Source organism: Marmota marmota, unplaced genomic scaffold (assembly GCF_001458135.2).
Source record: "Marmota marmota marmota unplaced genomic scaffold, marMar, whole genome shotgun sequence".
In the NCBI taxonomy this organism is placed as follows: domain Eukaryota; kingdom Metazoa; phylum Chordata; class Mammalia; order Rodentia; family Sciuridae; genus Marmota; species Marmota marmota.
In genome coordinates, this window is record NW_025999977.1 from 26035243 (window position 1) to 26050745 (window position 15503).

The window sequence follows — 15503 nt, forward strand, 5'->3', positions numbered from 1 at the left end:
CCAATTCCCACGTTACCTCTTCCCCCGAGAAATCAGCCCACAGCCCCTTAGCCCTGAGGGGGACAGATTCCATTGAGGCTGGGAGGTAGGTGGATGGGGTAGGGAACATATTCTTGGCATCCCAGAAAAACATAGACATTTAACTAGAGAAATATGGTTGTCTATGGTGTTAGTACTTCAAGATTATAGTTCAGGGGCTGGGGCTGTGGCTGTGGCTCAGTAGCAGAGCACTTGTCTGACAGTGTGAGGCCCTAGGTTAGATCTTTAGCACCACATAAAAATAAACAATACTGTAACAAAAACACTGGGCATGGGCATTAAAAAAAAAGATAAACTTAAGTTCAATTATGAGTCAAAAGTATGTTCTAGAGACCTGATCACTTTTTAATTTTTTTTTGTACCAGAGATTGAACCCAGCGACGCTTAACCACTGAGCCATATCCCTGGATCGTTTTTTTTGTTTGTTTGTTTGTTTGTTTGTTTTGAGACAGGATCTTGCTAAGTTGCTTAGGGCCTCACTAAGTTGCTGAAGCTGGCTTTGAACTTGGGATCCTGCCTTGGCCTCCTGAGTCACTGGGATTACAGGCGTGTACCACCACACTTAGTACCATATTTTTTTCCTATGGAAAAAATTTCCAAAAACATATTCTGTAACAAAGTGTCTTTATAAGTTGTGACTAAATTCTCTTGTAAATTGAGAGTTGAGTCCATTTCCAAATTGTGGCAATATTGGATTTGAAGGGCACATGGGCAATCGTGAACACACACACCCAGACACACACACACAGTCCAGAATGTTTAAAATAAATGTTCAGAGCACACTCCATTAAACTTACCTAAGTGACATAAACTCCCTTAAAGAGTTTATTATGAAATCAGGGAAAACCAAAATTTCTATTCATTTATCAATATGCATACATATCTATTAATATTACAATGTGCCAAAACAGTTTCCTTTTATAGGTATAAAACAAAGCAACATCGAAGACAAAGCATGAATGTAAGAGAAGGAGGTAATAACTACCATTTTCACTGGTAGAACACCTCAGCTTTGACAATGAAAACATTAGGTATTTCATGAAGATTATTCAAAAGATAATGCTCAAAATGGGTTTTGTAAATCATTTATTATGATTGAAAGGGAAGAAAATGATAGGAGACAAATATTACAATTAAACATGAAACACTATTCTCATGTAACCAATCATAATAACATACTTTGAATTTTTTAAATGGCTATATAAGTAATTTTCCAGAAAATAAAATTTTCACATCATCAGTTACAGAAAATTGATTTCTTTCCATCAAAATATTTTATCTCTGCTCTATCAAAAATAAATGCCAAGTATAAGGTACTACAGGTTTAAGCTAAGCCTTTACTACTTATTTTTAAATTAGAAAATTTGGGGGTGCTAAGAGAGGGGAGTTTACCAGATAGTGAATGAACGAACTACTGCCTGAGAATAAAGTTCTCACACCTTAGTAACAGTTCTGTCAAGCCCCCGGGCTCACCAACTAATGATTATTAAATGGTTTTCTGGGAGCTCAGAAATTCTGTATCCCAGCCAAAAGACTCCTCAGAGTCACCCCAAATTGGTAATCAGTTTACTCTAAAAAACTAATTTATTTATTCAGTGAGTAGTTGTGGCTCAAAAGATATAGAGGAAATGGCCAATGGAAATCCATTTCTACAGAGGTTTTAAAAGCTTCTATTTGTTGTTCCAATAAAGTACACTATTCCTTAAGTAATATATTCCTTGCCTCTGCTCCTTCGAAGGATGGAAGGCTGAGTATGAGAACAGTACATTACCATGGGGAGAAAGCAGCAAAGAAGAAATACAAGGGGCTCTGCCAGCAAAGTAATTCAGCAGCTAATATTTTTCTCAAATTGATTAAAAACAATGACACAAAAGTGATAAATATGTCCAAAAATAAATACGAATATTCTACACATAAATAAAATTAAGTATACTCGTGATTACTATTATAGTTAAACATTTCTATAATATCATTTTCATGTCTTATCACAGTTTCATTTTTATCATGAATCCTCATTACATTGTTTTGACACATACTGCAATGTACTGGCCACTTACCTAACCTAGTAAAGTCATACATCTCAATATTCTTTCAACTAAAATTTTATCTCCTTTGATAGAAGAATTATTTTCTATTTCTCTTTTCTCAAAATGTCCAACAAATATTTGGGAATATATTTTCAAACTCTCAGAAAGGAGTATGTGAGGGGGCAAGCTTTAAGGACTGTCTTTGTTTTCAAAGATATTATTGACAAAGCAAGGTCAAGTTGACCCCGTACCAAATGCAAGGAAATGCGAGCAATATTCCAGTGAACTTGTGCTATGCTGACAGCCAAGGAATGTCAGGAATCACTGCCTCATTTTAAACTTTACACTCCAGTGATCTGCGAAGGCGACAGGGTATACTTTCTAATACCACACAGGAGGGTCTGGTTACCTAACTTCTGTTTTTTCATGTAATGATTCACAGAGCCACAAAATTTATTGCACTTGCTCTAAAAATTTACCCCTCCACATCACATGCAGCTGTTTCTTACACTGTGCACTCTGTTCCTTTCCAAATACCACCTCATTAATAAAGAGCACATTTAATTACAGTACTTACATTTTTTTGGCAGGGAGCTTTTCCAAATACTCAACAGGTACACAGAGTAAGAGTTTGGAATCTCCCTTTCTAAAGATGGCCAGAATATTCAAAAGAGAAAAAATAAAAGAAAAGCTACAGTGCTTGATGCCTCTGATGGCTAGGAAGACGGGGAGAAATGACCAGTTTTAACCTATTTAAGAGAAAATGAACATGTTGGCAAATTGTATGTTCATGTTTTATTGCTATTTGAATATTTAAGAATCAGATAAGAGAGAGTAACCCCTATTTTTGCTGAAGTTTGGATACTGGTGTGTGGGTGCCACATGGCTGGAGTGAATCAGCTTGCTGACAGCCAGTGAAGCCATCATAGAGGCAAGGACTGAAGGTTCAGGCTCCAGAGCCTTCATAAAAGGGTGGGGCCTTTGGTGGGCCTGCTGCTTGGAAGGAGGAGCTGGCTTCCCATGGCCCTGGCTTGGGGTCCCTGGGTCCTGCTTGAGAGCAGGGCTGGAGCGGAGAGGTGGTGAAACGCTGCCTTCTGTTGATGGAAGTTGTTGATGTAACTGGCGATCAAAAGAGTGATTTCAAGAATCTAAAGCAAGAAAAGCAGAATGATTATGTTCCTGAGATGTTCGCACGGATGACAAGGGAGTAAAGGGTTGGCTATTCGCAACCAGCCTTCCAGAATCCCCTTCTCTGTAGATCACACAGTGGAGTTCTTACCTGTTGGGCACTATCAAGGTACCTTCCCATGTTCCCATTACTTAAATCAGCAGACAGAATGAATCTCAAAAAAACAATGGAGTTTAGTGGCAATGTTTGGAAATGCGAAGGTTAGCCACCACTCTTTCAATTAACTTACAGCCACATTTGTGAATATATGAATCAAGAAATTCAGTCCGTCATACAGATTAATGCTATATTCAAACTAAATGATTGAGCATGCTTCAATTTTTGGCACTTGATCATGAACTGCTTCCACTTAAGTAGTCTTAATTAGGAAAGAAATCTACCATTTTTTTTTAAGCTTCAGATTTTGAAGAAAGTCTCTTTTACTTGATGATTTTAAGATAAAGTTTTATGAAAGCCAATTTCTCATTCTTTGGACTACAGAATTGCACTTTAGAATGTTGCCCTTTTATTTGCTGGCTTTCACTTAAGAGACATTAAAAATATATAATTTGTTCTAAACAGTAAAGGAACAAGTAGGTTTTAATGATAAAACTCTGATCTTTTCTTTAATGAGTCCATAAAGCAAATAATCCCCAGTAAGAGAATATGTATAAAGTACCTGACAACAATCACTTACTCTGCGGCCATTTCTTTTGAACTTTCTATTTACTAGGTCCTAGGCTAAGAACTTTGTAAACCTCCTTCATTAAGTATATAAGCTAAAAGACGTAGGTAGTATCATACTATTTTTTAGACAAAGAAACAAGACTGACTAGACCCATGGTGGTTAAATTATAAGTAATATATGTTTTCCCAACTGGAACCGCTTTTTGCTCAATGACTGTTTTAATACAAAAAGAACTAAAGAACTAGTGTAAAAAAAAAAAAAAGGTAGCAGAAAGAGTTCTACTCACCTTGGGTTTTGCCATGGCAAAAAGTAATTTCTCTGTTGATTTGTCTTTTGAATGTGTATTGTTAATGACTACCATAAAATCATCTTGAAAACCTCCAAAGGTCATAAGACTTTTGTACACATAGCTGACTATTAACCTCTTCAAAGAAAAGAAAAAGTAAATGTTATATGCTTTTTATGTTCAGAGAAAGATGAGAAATGAGTAATATATCTATCTCCACTAAAATGCTAATATTAATTAATTATGGCATAATGCAAAAAGTATTTTCTAAAATCAAATCTATTTTGATCTAAAATAGATAGTAGTGGAACTAAATTTATTTAGGCATCATCTACCTTTACAATTAAAGTACATTTAAATGCTGAAAAAATTCACTTCAGAAAAATTAGAAACTATGAAGAAAACAAAAAACCTCTTGTATTTGGCACCCAGTGGAAAATCACTGTTAATATATTTTCATATATATATATATATATGAAAATATATTAACAGTGATTTTCCACTGGGTGCCAAATACAAGAGGTTTTTTGTTTTCTTCATAGTTTCTAATTTTTCTGAAGTGAATTTTTTCAGCATTTAAATGTACTTTAATTGTAAAGGTAGATGATGCCTAAATAAATTTAGTTCCACTACTATCTATTTTAGATCAAAATAGATTTGATTTTAGAAAATACTTTTTGCATTATGCCATAATTAATTAATATTAGCATTTTAGTGGAGATAGATATATTACTCATTTCTCATCTTTCTCTGAACATAAAAAGCATATAACATTTACTTTTTCTTTTCTTTGAAGAGGTTAATAGTCAGCTATGTGTACAAAAGTCTTATGACCTTTGGANATATTTTCATATATATATATATATATATATATATATATATATATATATATATGAAAAAAAAATATATTTTTTTTAAACCAGAAATTGAACCCAGTAGTGCTTAACCACTAAGCCACATTCCCAGCTTATTTTATTTTTTATTTTGAGACAGGGTCTTGCTAAGTTGCTTAGGGCCTCCCTACCTTGCTGAGGCTAGCTTTGAACTTGGGATCCTCCTGCCTCAGCCTCCTGATCCTTGAGTCACCATGCCTGGCTATTTTCATATGTTCTAGGTTCTGTCAGGTATCTCCTGACATTTTTCCATGACAACAAATGCACTTGTCTAACATTATTGTAATGACTTCACAGGCACCCTTTTAGTTAGCAGGCTACTGCAGTCATTTATCACTTATTGCAGGGTATTTTGTTTATATCTTGTAATATTTGGGGACATATTTCATAATGCACATAACCCTTCTTTGGTTATGAAAGCAAACACCAAGACTTGCTAGCTTAAAGAGTGAGGACAATTTTTGAGAATTTTTCCAAAACTCTCCTTCAGAGAGGTTATAACCATTTATATTCTCAACACTACATTCTAATAACACTGGATATCATCATTCTTTTAAATCATATTTAATTTCTAGTGAAATTAAAATTTTAAAATATATTTACTGAATATTGACTCTTTTGTGAATTGAGTTAGTCATTGGCCCATTGGTATGTTCACAAGATTCTTCTTCCTTTTTCTTTTCTCCCCACCCCCACCCCATTTTGGTGTGGGGATTGAACCCAAGATCTGGCACATGTTGACCATATCTTCTACCACTGAGTTACACCTCAACCCTATGATATTTTTATTGTCTTATAAATAAGACATCTGTGCATGTTGAGGAATCAACCCTTTGTAATATATGAAATTTAAACTTTAGACACTTGTCTTTTTTCTAACCTTTATTTTATTTACTTTTATATGATGCTGAGGATTGAACCCAGGGCCTCACAAGTGCTAGGCAAGCACTCTACCACTGAGCCACAACCCCAGCCCCACAAACATTTTTTTCCAATGCATTTCTAAAACAATTTAAGAGACAGAATTCAAATGTGCACAGCCTAAAAGTGATCTGCACATGTAAGGATCAGCTGAGCAGAGTCCACGGCACCTGTACCTTCAATTCCTGCCCACCAGATTTTTTTTTTTACTAAGTAATCTGACACATGAAATGTGATAGAAAATAATGTAACTTCAGATAAATACATGAACATATAAAAAGCACAGGTTGGCTTTACTTTTAATCATGTGAAAATCTCTAAGTTTTTGTATTTGTACATGTGAACTGGGAGATGATATTATTGGAAATTATAGAAATTATGTATAGAAGCCTTAGTGAAACTGAACTTAAACTTCGATCATTAAACTTTCTACTTTAATAATATCTTAAATATTTTTATTTTCCACAGGACACAATTTTCTTAATTCTTTAAAAAATATTCTTTTCACCATCACAACCAAGATTGCAATTTAATCATGCACAATAGATAACCATCTTATCTTGGTTTAAAGATAAAAGTGTAAGCATAGTTGTATTTGTAAAATGACTCTTCATTAGGAATAATGCTATCTGAACATGAGAAAAATCAGATTAAGGAGTGTTGTCTTCTGTTTACAGTACACTGAGCAATGGAAATAGTGGATTCAATGTAACACTTTAGGGCTTAATCTTACCATGGAGTTGTATTCTAAGATGCTCAAACCATTCTCATGTATAGCCAGCCACATGAAAGCATTTCCAAGTGAGGATGGAGTTATGGGCTACAAAGAGTCAAAAACGTGGTCATAAATGCTATGCAAAAGCATAGAAATATTTTCCAATCTAAATGTCATATAACATATAGCACTATAAAAAACAAAAATGTATTACTAAAAATCTCTCTTGGGGAAGAGGTTGTGTGGTATACTGGAAAAAGCAGTGAATTTGATAGTAGGAGAACTGGTATTGAGGCCCAAATCTGCTACTTAATAACATGTGCATTTTGATATGCTAATTAATCCCTTCAAGACTCAATCTCCTTATCTTTCATGTGGAAACTATAATTTTTAGATCTTATTTTTGTTTCAAGAGACTAAGAGTTGATAAAGCTTTGAGGGTTTCTGTGATAACCAAAATATACTGATGTGCTTTATAAGGCGTGTAGTGCTCTTATAAATCTTTATAATAATTGTACATCGTAAGTATTCTTACAATGTAAAAGGATTACTGTAGTAATGTAACCTATTTGAAAGTTTATTAAATCTGATATCAATGTCTAACAAAAAATAAAAAGAAAATACGTAACTGTGATCAATTGTAATGAGAAATGAGTAATGCTAAAAAATGAGTAATGCTAAAAGTTTCTACCAATTTTTCACTGCGAAAGCAATAAAATTGAATCAACAAAAATAATCTCACCAGAAAAAGAATCCAATTAAAACCCAGGAATATTTTTGAGCAATTTACAATGTTTTCTTCAGTTAACAAAACTACTTCTTTTAAGTCTAGCAAAACAATATCAAGATTATAGATAAGGAACTGGGATGAATCTTGCATTATTTGTATATAGTAAAACTTAACAGAATTTCACACATAAAAAACCTTGGGTTATCAGCCTATTGAGGGTCAGTTTGCAAAAGGCAAGCAAACATTAAAAATAAAGCCATTTAATTCAAGTGTCCTTCAACTGCTGAATGGATAAACAAAATGTTTATGTGAATATACACACACACTTGCAAACACATATATTATGGAATATTATTCAGCCTTAGAAAGAAAGGGTACAATATGAATGAATCTGATAGACATTACCCCAAGTGAAACAAATAACTAACCACAAATGGATGAGTAAGGTAAAATTCCTTATGTGTATGGTTCCAAGTATGGTCAAATTCATAGAGACATAAAGATGGTTGCTAGGAGCTGAGCGGTAAGAACAAGAATGGACAGTTAGTGTTCAGGGGGAATAGAATTTCAGGCCAGAAAGATTTTTAAAGTTCTGGAAGTAGATGGTGGTGATGTTGACACCACAATGTGAAGGTAATTAATGGCATGGGACTGTCCACTTAAATTGATTAAGATAGTCAACTTAATGTTATGGGTATTTAACCACATACAAAACACAGAAGGGCCACCAAAAAGCAAACAAAGAAGTGTCTCCCTGTTATAAAGAAGAAGAAAAAAAAGTGCTGGTCATGCATTCTGAAGCACAGTATCATTATTTAATATTCTGTGCCAGCAAGCACAAAAACTGTTGTCAAAGCAGAAAAGGATATTCAATAGTCCTTCCAATGGTGAAGTCAGAATTAAAATTCATGAAAAATGTTCTACAGTTCAAATTTATTCCTTATATTTAAAAAACACTCCCTGCAAATATATTACTTTTATAGATTACTAACAAAATCATCTCTTCACTTAGTATATAGATTCCAAAAACAATTTCTTACCTAATGATAACACAATCACCCACAGAGTTAGAAGATACCTTAGATTTGACTTGTTCTAGTTTTTTAATAGAAGAGGAAACTAAGATCCAATTTTCTGGCCCAAAGATGCACATGTATTCAATAAATATTTATTAAGTGATAATTATGTCCAAAGCATTATGGTTGGCATCAGAGAAGGAGGAATGTGCAGTTTCTTAGACAGGATAAAAGAAACATGACAGGAAAGAAAATAGTACAAACCAAGATGTATCTTAAGAGCCTAAGAGGGTTGAAAGTGGCATGGTTCAATACAACGAGGAGTTGAGGCAGTTTTTCCCTTGGGGGAAGCGACGGCTCTCCCCCTGGCAGGCTTTGCCTCCTTCCCTGGTGTTCTGAGTCGCTCTGTTCATGTCACTCCCAGGCAGGGCTGTGTTGACAGGGCTGTTGCAACACTGGCCCAAGCTAAGTGCAACAGTCCTGGAAGTTTGTTCCAACTCATCAGAAACCATGGGTTCATGTAGCCCTAGAGCTCAAGGCCTGCCAAAGAGGACTCAGTCAATACTTCATAAATATGGGAGCAAATGAGTGTGAGGATGAATGAGAGGATGGATGGATGAATGAAGAGAGGACAGAGGATTTCAGCTGTTGTTTAGCCTCAGGAGTCTGGGGAAAGGCTGAGCAGAGGGGAATGTTGAGCAGAGGGGAGAAGAAAAAGACACTTCCTGCCCTTTCCCTAGTGTCCCTTTGTTGTTTTCTGTAAATTGTTGGGAATTTCCTCATTAAAAAAAAAAAAAAAAAAAACCAAATATACAAATCGGGGGTAAATCTGGTGGACTGTGCACACAAAGGTTCTCATTATGCATTTCCCTCCCGTTCTTTCTTACTTTTGCAAGAAACAACTTGGCACCAAAGAATGGCCACTTCCTGGCTACTGTCAAATAAATGCGCACACAGTCAGCCGAGTTGTGTCCCCGCAGGGCCATCCATCTGGTTGACAGTCGCTGGTACAGCTGCCTAAAAAAAGAAAAGGGCAAACACACAACCACAGAAACACAAATTATCGTCCTCCCAAGATGAAGCTCTCCTTGAGCCAACCCAAGCCCAGCTGTGCCACCTCCGCACACCTAGGCACAGCGGTTCTTGTGTGACTCTGTCACCAGTGTCCACCCCTTCTTTTTGGAGCATTTCTTTCACCAAATTCTCATGCTTTTTGTGTCTTCAACATAATCTGGTATCTTGGACTGTAAATTTTAAACATCTGAATAGCCAGCATCAAACCTTTGTGTAAATTACCTCAAAAAGTAGATTCTCCTGGGAATATTTTCATTAAAAAAACAAACAAACAAACAAACAAAAAAACCCACAAAAAGCAGAGCCCAAAGATGAATCCCTAATTTTAGGTACTGCAACTCTTAGCTTAGAGAGATGCTGGAGGCAGGGATAAACTTCTCAAATCAAACCCTGAAGGCAGTCATTCATACCACACAGAAAAGACTTACCTTAAATGTTCCTATTTTGGAAAACTCATGGTAAACCAAATTTGCCTCTATTTTTAATCTAATCAGCCTTTTGTGTTCTCTAAAACTGAAACTCTAAATTAATTTAATTTAAATTTTATATTAAAAAGTTTTATATAAGATTTTTTTTTCAATTTACTTATAATGGACTATCCAAAAAAATGGTAAACATTTCATAAAATTAAACTTTTTCAAGGCCATTTTTTCTCTTATTCATTATCATTATTAGTTTGAACTAGAATGAATAACATCAAATGAAAAACACACGTAAGGTAATTTTTTCATTGGAACAAATATTTAGTTATTTCACAATGTACACATACTTCAAAACACACTGCACATGACAAATACACACTTTTATTTACCCACTTAAAAAATTTAAATATAAATTCTAAAGCATTTGAGCACATCTGGAATGAAAATAGCTATAACTTCTTGGGGCTTATCAGTATTTAAATTTTTGAGAAAGGTCATACTTCTTCCCCACCTTTAAAACTTTGTATGTAGCATGATTCTACCCTCTGTAAAGTAAAAAATATATCCTTACCTTAACTGTTCCTCAGAACAACCATCTCTGTACCCTTTAGGATAAAATTTCTCTATAACTTGTTTGAGAGTTTGGTTGGCTTTACATTGATTGGAAACTTGTCCTGCTGGGGTTGAGAAAGGTCTTTCAAAATCTCCAATCTCCACCTAATTGGAAGTCCAAAAAAGAGAAAATAAAGAATATTGAAAATATTTTTTTAAGTCAGTTTAATTTTTTTCTAAACATTCTTTTTTTAATACATAACACATAAATCTATGTGTCATGATTGTCTGATTATAAAATTTATAACAATACATAAGAAGTTTTATTAAGGCTAAATTTCATTTGAATTCTTTGTACATTTCAGTTCCATTTCTATATTAATCTTCCTGAGTTACTATCACCATCAAATAATGTTTGCTAAAGGCCTATAACACAGGAAAATTTTTATTCAAGACACTACTTTTATTGCAAATAATAAGGTGAAATAAAAGTTAAAAATGACAAAAAGCTGGGTGTGGTGGTGCATGCCTGTAATCCCAGCGGCTCAGGAGGCTGAGGCAGGAGAAACTTGAGTTCAAACCCAGCCTCAGCAACTTAGCAAGACCCTAAGCAACTTAGTGGGACCTTGTCTCTAAACAAAATACAAAAAAAAGGTTGGGGATGTGGCTCAGTGGGTAAGCAAGCACCCTGGGTTCAATCCCCAGGAGCCAAAAAAAAAAAAAAAAAACTTCGGCTATAGTTCAGTGGTAAAATATNGCCAAAAAAAAAAAAAAAAGACTTCACCCAAAATAAAAATAAAATAAAAGGAAAAACCTCACAAAACTATAAGAAGTCCCCCAAAAAGTATTAGTCAAACTTTTTTTTTTAAGTGTCTCTTCTGAACATAATGGGAGCAAGAACTATGTTCTCATACTTGCTTCCTGTATTTATTCCACACACGTTACTGTATTTAGTCCCTCATTCTACTAGTCTCTTACTCCCTGGAATAGAGTCCTTCATTCCCCTCTCTTCCTTGATGAAAGAATGTTCAACCCTCATCTCTACTAACAGGCCACACAGATACCCTCCTTTATGACCATCCTACTCCCCACTTATCCATCTCTCCATCCACACATGTACCCCTCCATTCATCCAAACCTGGACTCGGGTCTCACTGCAAGTCAGGCACTGTGCTAAGGGGTCGGGGAGAGGGAAAAGCTGAGCAGCCCCCAAATGCAGAGTTTACTAGCTAGTGATGGGGAGTGAGGGTTAACAGACACTCATGGTAAACTGAATTAAATGCTTAGTATAGGGTACCAAAAAGAGTTCAAGGAAGAAGACAGGATGGGGACATTTAGGTGAATGCCCTGCTGAAAATTCTCATCATTATCACTTCCCAACAAGCAGATGGAGGATTCCATTAAGCCTAGAGTGGTCACATAGAATGCCCCTCATCGCCATTTAAGCTCCCTACTTCCAGTTTAGCTGTTCAACAACCAGCTTCTGAGGTTCTGAGCCTTTTAGCCCCCCTAATTCCAGCTGCGTGTCACCCTTATAGCCTACTCTTCTAGGTTTCTTTTATTTGAAATAAGGTTCTAGGGGTGTGTGTGTGTGTGTGTGTGTGTACACACACACACACACACACACACACACATATATATGTTGTAGATGGACACAATACCTTTATTTTATTTGTTTATTTTTATGTGGTACAGGGGAATGAACCCAGTGCCTCATGCATGCTAGGCAAGTGCTCTGCCACTGAACCACAACCCTGGCCCCCTTCTAGGTTTTTTGACCCTGTTTCTTAGTCATTGGTTATCTGTGTGGCTTTGCTGTTGGGCTCCCATTTCTCATTTTTCCTGGTTTTTCTCAATCCCCAACTCCTTCCTAGTCAAGCATTCTTTGTCCTCAAACCAATTAAAAACTGTCTGCCAGCTCTCCAACCACACCAAAATCCTTTCCCCAGAGGGAATTAGACACCGCTGCCACCTAGCACCTGGGAGGCAAACAGTAGTTACAAAACTAGTAGGCAAGCCTGCCTCCTAGGGGAGTCTGGTGGTTATGCCCAGGCTCAGCGTCTCCCTCCCTGGTGCTTGGCATACTGTTTGGCATAGAATAAACACAAGAAATGTTTGGAGAATAACTAAAAATTGACTCAGATAATTCCCAACACTCCTCACACGAACATAATGCCATACCAATCACTAGTACCACAACAAGGGGTCAGTTCTGAGAATTTCCCAGTGTAGACAGAGCATCAATAAGAACCTACAGATATTCAAATCTGTAATAGTAATAACTCATCTACAGAGTTCAGGTTTCATTAGTGTATCTCATTTATCTTCATGAAAACTGATCTGAGGAAAGTAGATCGGGAACATTGTTTAATTTTCCATATATAAATGGGAGCAAGAACTAAGTTCTCATTACTTGCTTCCTGTATTTATCCCACAATTATACTTTTAAAGTTAGTCATGTGCTTCTTGGTGTGTGGTCTTACCTCTCTGTCTCTTCCTCAGACTCATCTAAAAATGTGGGAAATATAAATACTCAAAGTAGGTTATAATTTTTTGTAGAAGCTTTTTTTAAAATTTGTTTTTAGTTATACATGGACACAATGTCTTTATTTCATTTATTTATTTTTATGTGGTGCTGAGGATCGAACCCAGGGTCTCACACGTGCGAGGCGCACGCTCTACCGCTGAGCCACAACCCCAGCCCCTGTAGAAGCTTTCTTAACAAAATGAAAAGCTAAAGTAAGAAGACAAATTTGAATCAGTAAAAATGAGGGTGATTTTCACAGAGAATCTGTGCGTCTAGAGGACTAAAACCTAAGACGGCAAGTGACAGAAAATCATTTATAAATAATCTTGTCACCAAGAACATGGGCCCTGTTTCTCTTTTCTTCAGCTTTTGACCTCTTATCAAAAGAGAACACACAGTGTAGCCCTAATGTTGAAAGTATGAATGATCTTCAAATTATTTTAAAAGTAAACTAAATTATCAACTGCTCATTCTTCCAGGAATGCTCACAGAGAAAGTGTCCTGGGTAAGGCTGTGCTAGACAGGAAGAGGGACAGGAACAGTCATGGCTCTTGGTGAGGCTTCAGCAAATGGTACAAAGCAGAAACACAATAAGTAATTATAAACCGCTGAGGTTAGGACAGCGATACATGGACATGTATGGAACATCATGGACACCTCAAGAGGGACTTTAACCCACCCAAGCAGGATTTGGGAAGGTTTCCTGGAATAAGTGACACCTATAATGAAAAGTAAAGGCTGAGATAAAGTTAACAGGTGAAGGAGTGGGGTAGACACCCCAGCAGAGGAGACACCAGTGAAGCACATGAAGGAAAAAGGGAGCCATATGCAAGTCCTGGAACTGTGCATGGACCCACCGTTTATACTTCACTAGAGCATAAAGTTCAAGATAGGGAGTGCAGAGGCTGGGAGGTGGCAGAGTTCACATCAGGAATGTCCTTGTATGTAAATGAGGAAATTATAGCTATGTTCATTTTTTGCTATATTTCCCTCTTATTGATTAGTGCTGTATAAATAAATCTCCTTGAAAAAGTGACACTGTACCAGGGTCCCTGGCCTAACAGCTGGCATTCTGGCAGCCCTCCAGGGCTGCAAAGATGACACCCCAGGAATGGCTGGAAGGGGGAGCAGGATAAAGCCCACACCCCTCATGACTTTGTAATGGGTGCCAGAATACCTCTATAGAGAGACAAATATACGTCTATTCAATTAAGTCACTATTAATTTGAGTGTGTGCATGTTTATAGAAGGTCAGCTTAATCCTAATTGATATAATAGGTACATGAAGAAAGTGCTCTAGAGTTTTCAGGACTCAAGCCTGTTAGATTAAGAACAATTTCAACACAGCATCCTCAGCCCCACAGCGCAATGCTCAAATTCCTCTATTTAATAGAAGTCTAGAGGTCTAGAACTAAATTTTCTTTTCTTCTTCTTTTTTTTTTTTTTTGGCGGGGAGGGTACCAGAGATTGAACTCAGGGGCACTCAATCACTGAGCCCCAGCCCCAGCCCCATTCTGTATTTTATTTAGAGACAGGGTCTTACTGAGTTGCTGAGTGTCTCACCATTGCTGAGGTTGGCTTTGAACTCACGATCCTCCTGCCTCAGTCTCCTGAGCCTCTGGGATTACAGGCGTGCACCACCGTGCCCGGCTAAGAGCTAAATTTTCAAGAGAATAAGAAATGAGGTTTCCTTTACAGAATACTGTCTCATTCTGCATCATTGCAGTTGTTGGCAGTTGAGAGTCACACTGTAATTACAAAGCCTGCAGGGTTTAAGGTCTTAAATCACAGCAAAGTAGATTTAAAGAACAGCTGAAGGTATGTTGTTTTACTGCATCTTAATTCCATGAAGAAACTGGTATCTTATCATTTCCATATATTATTCTACTCAACATGGAAGTTACCTGAGCTAAAAGAGCTGCCATTTCTAGTGCCAGATCCTTGCTCACAGGAAAAAGGCCATTTATTATTTGATCATTTGTCTGATACATTAACAACAACTTCTCTCTATCAGTCTCTCCACGGGCTTGCATTGAGAAATATAGTCTGAAAAAAAAAAGGAAAATTCTCATTAAATTATACACACACATACACACACACATATATGGACATATATATATATATATGTGTGTGTGTGTGTGTGTGTGTGTGTATATATATATATATATATATTTTTTTTTCCATGCTGGGGACGAACCCAGGGCCTTGTGCATACTAGGCAAATACTGTACTACTGAGTAAAAATCCTCATGGATTACAGTGATAACTTCAAGTGGGGAAAGTCCCCAATGACATTCTTACAAAAGAAGAAAGTAAAGATAAATCCAGAGGATACAAATGGAATGGTTTTAACATGGTCCTTTAAGTTATATGAATTTAGACCATTACTATTGGTTGATGATCTGTTTCTATTTCTGTTTCAGCAAAATGAAAAGAAAATTTCTT

At 36.3% G+C, this 15503-nt stretch overlaps 1 protein-coding gene across 6 annotated transcripts in view; it reads right to left on the minus strand.

The window, feature by feature from the left end:
• Positions 1–1108: 1108 nt before the first annotated feature.
• The window catches only part of Plekhh2 (pleckstrin homology, MyTH4 and FERM domain containing H2), a 109929-nt gene continuing 95534 nt past the window's right edge, over positions 1109–15503 (minus strand). For 4 of the 6 annotated variants that reach the window (XM_048804462.1, XM_048804465.1, XM_048804460.1 and 1 more), the window contains 6 exons: positions 14963–15104; positions 10551–10696; positions 9371–9500; positions 6756–6842; positions 4209–4346; positions 1109–3214 (listed from right to left, as the gene is read on the minus strand). In XM_048804462.1, the coding sequence (XP_048660419.1) occupies positions 3029–3214; positions 4209–4346; positions 6756–6842; positions 9371–9500; positions 10551–10696; positions 14963–15104 (829 nt within the window). In that variant the 3' untranslated portion in view covers positions 1109–3028. Of the gene's footprint in view, positions 3215–4208; positions 4347–6755; positions 6843–9370; positions 9501–10550; positions 10697–14962; positions 15105–15503 lie in introns of those variants that run through there. The other 2 variants (XM_048804463.1, XR_007348094.1) reach the window with 2 other exon arrangements.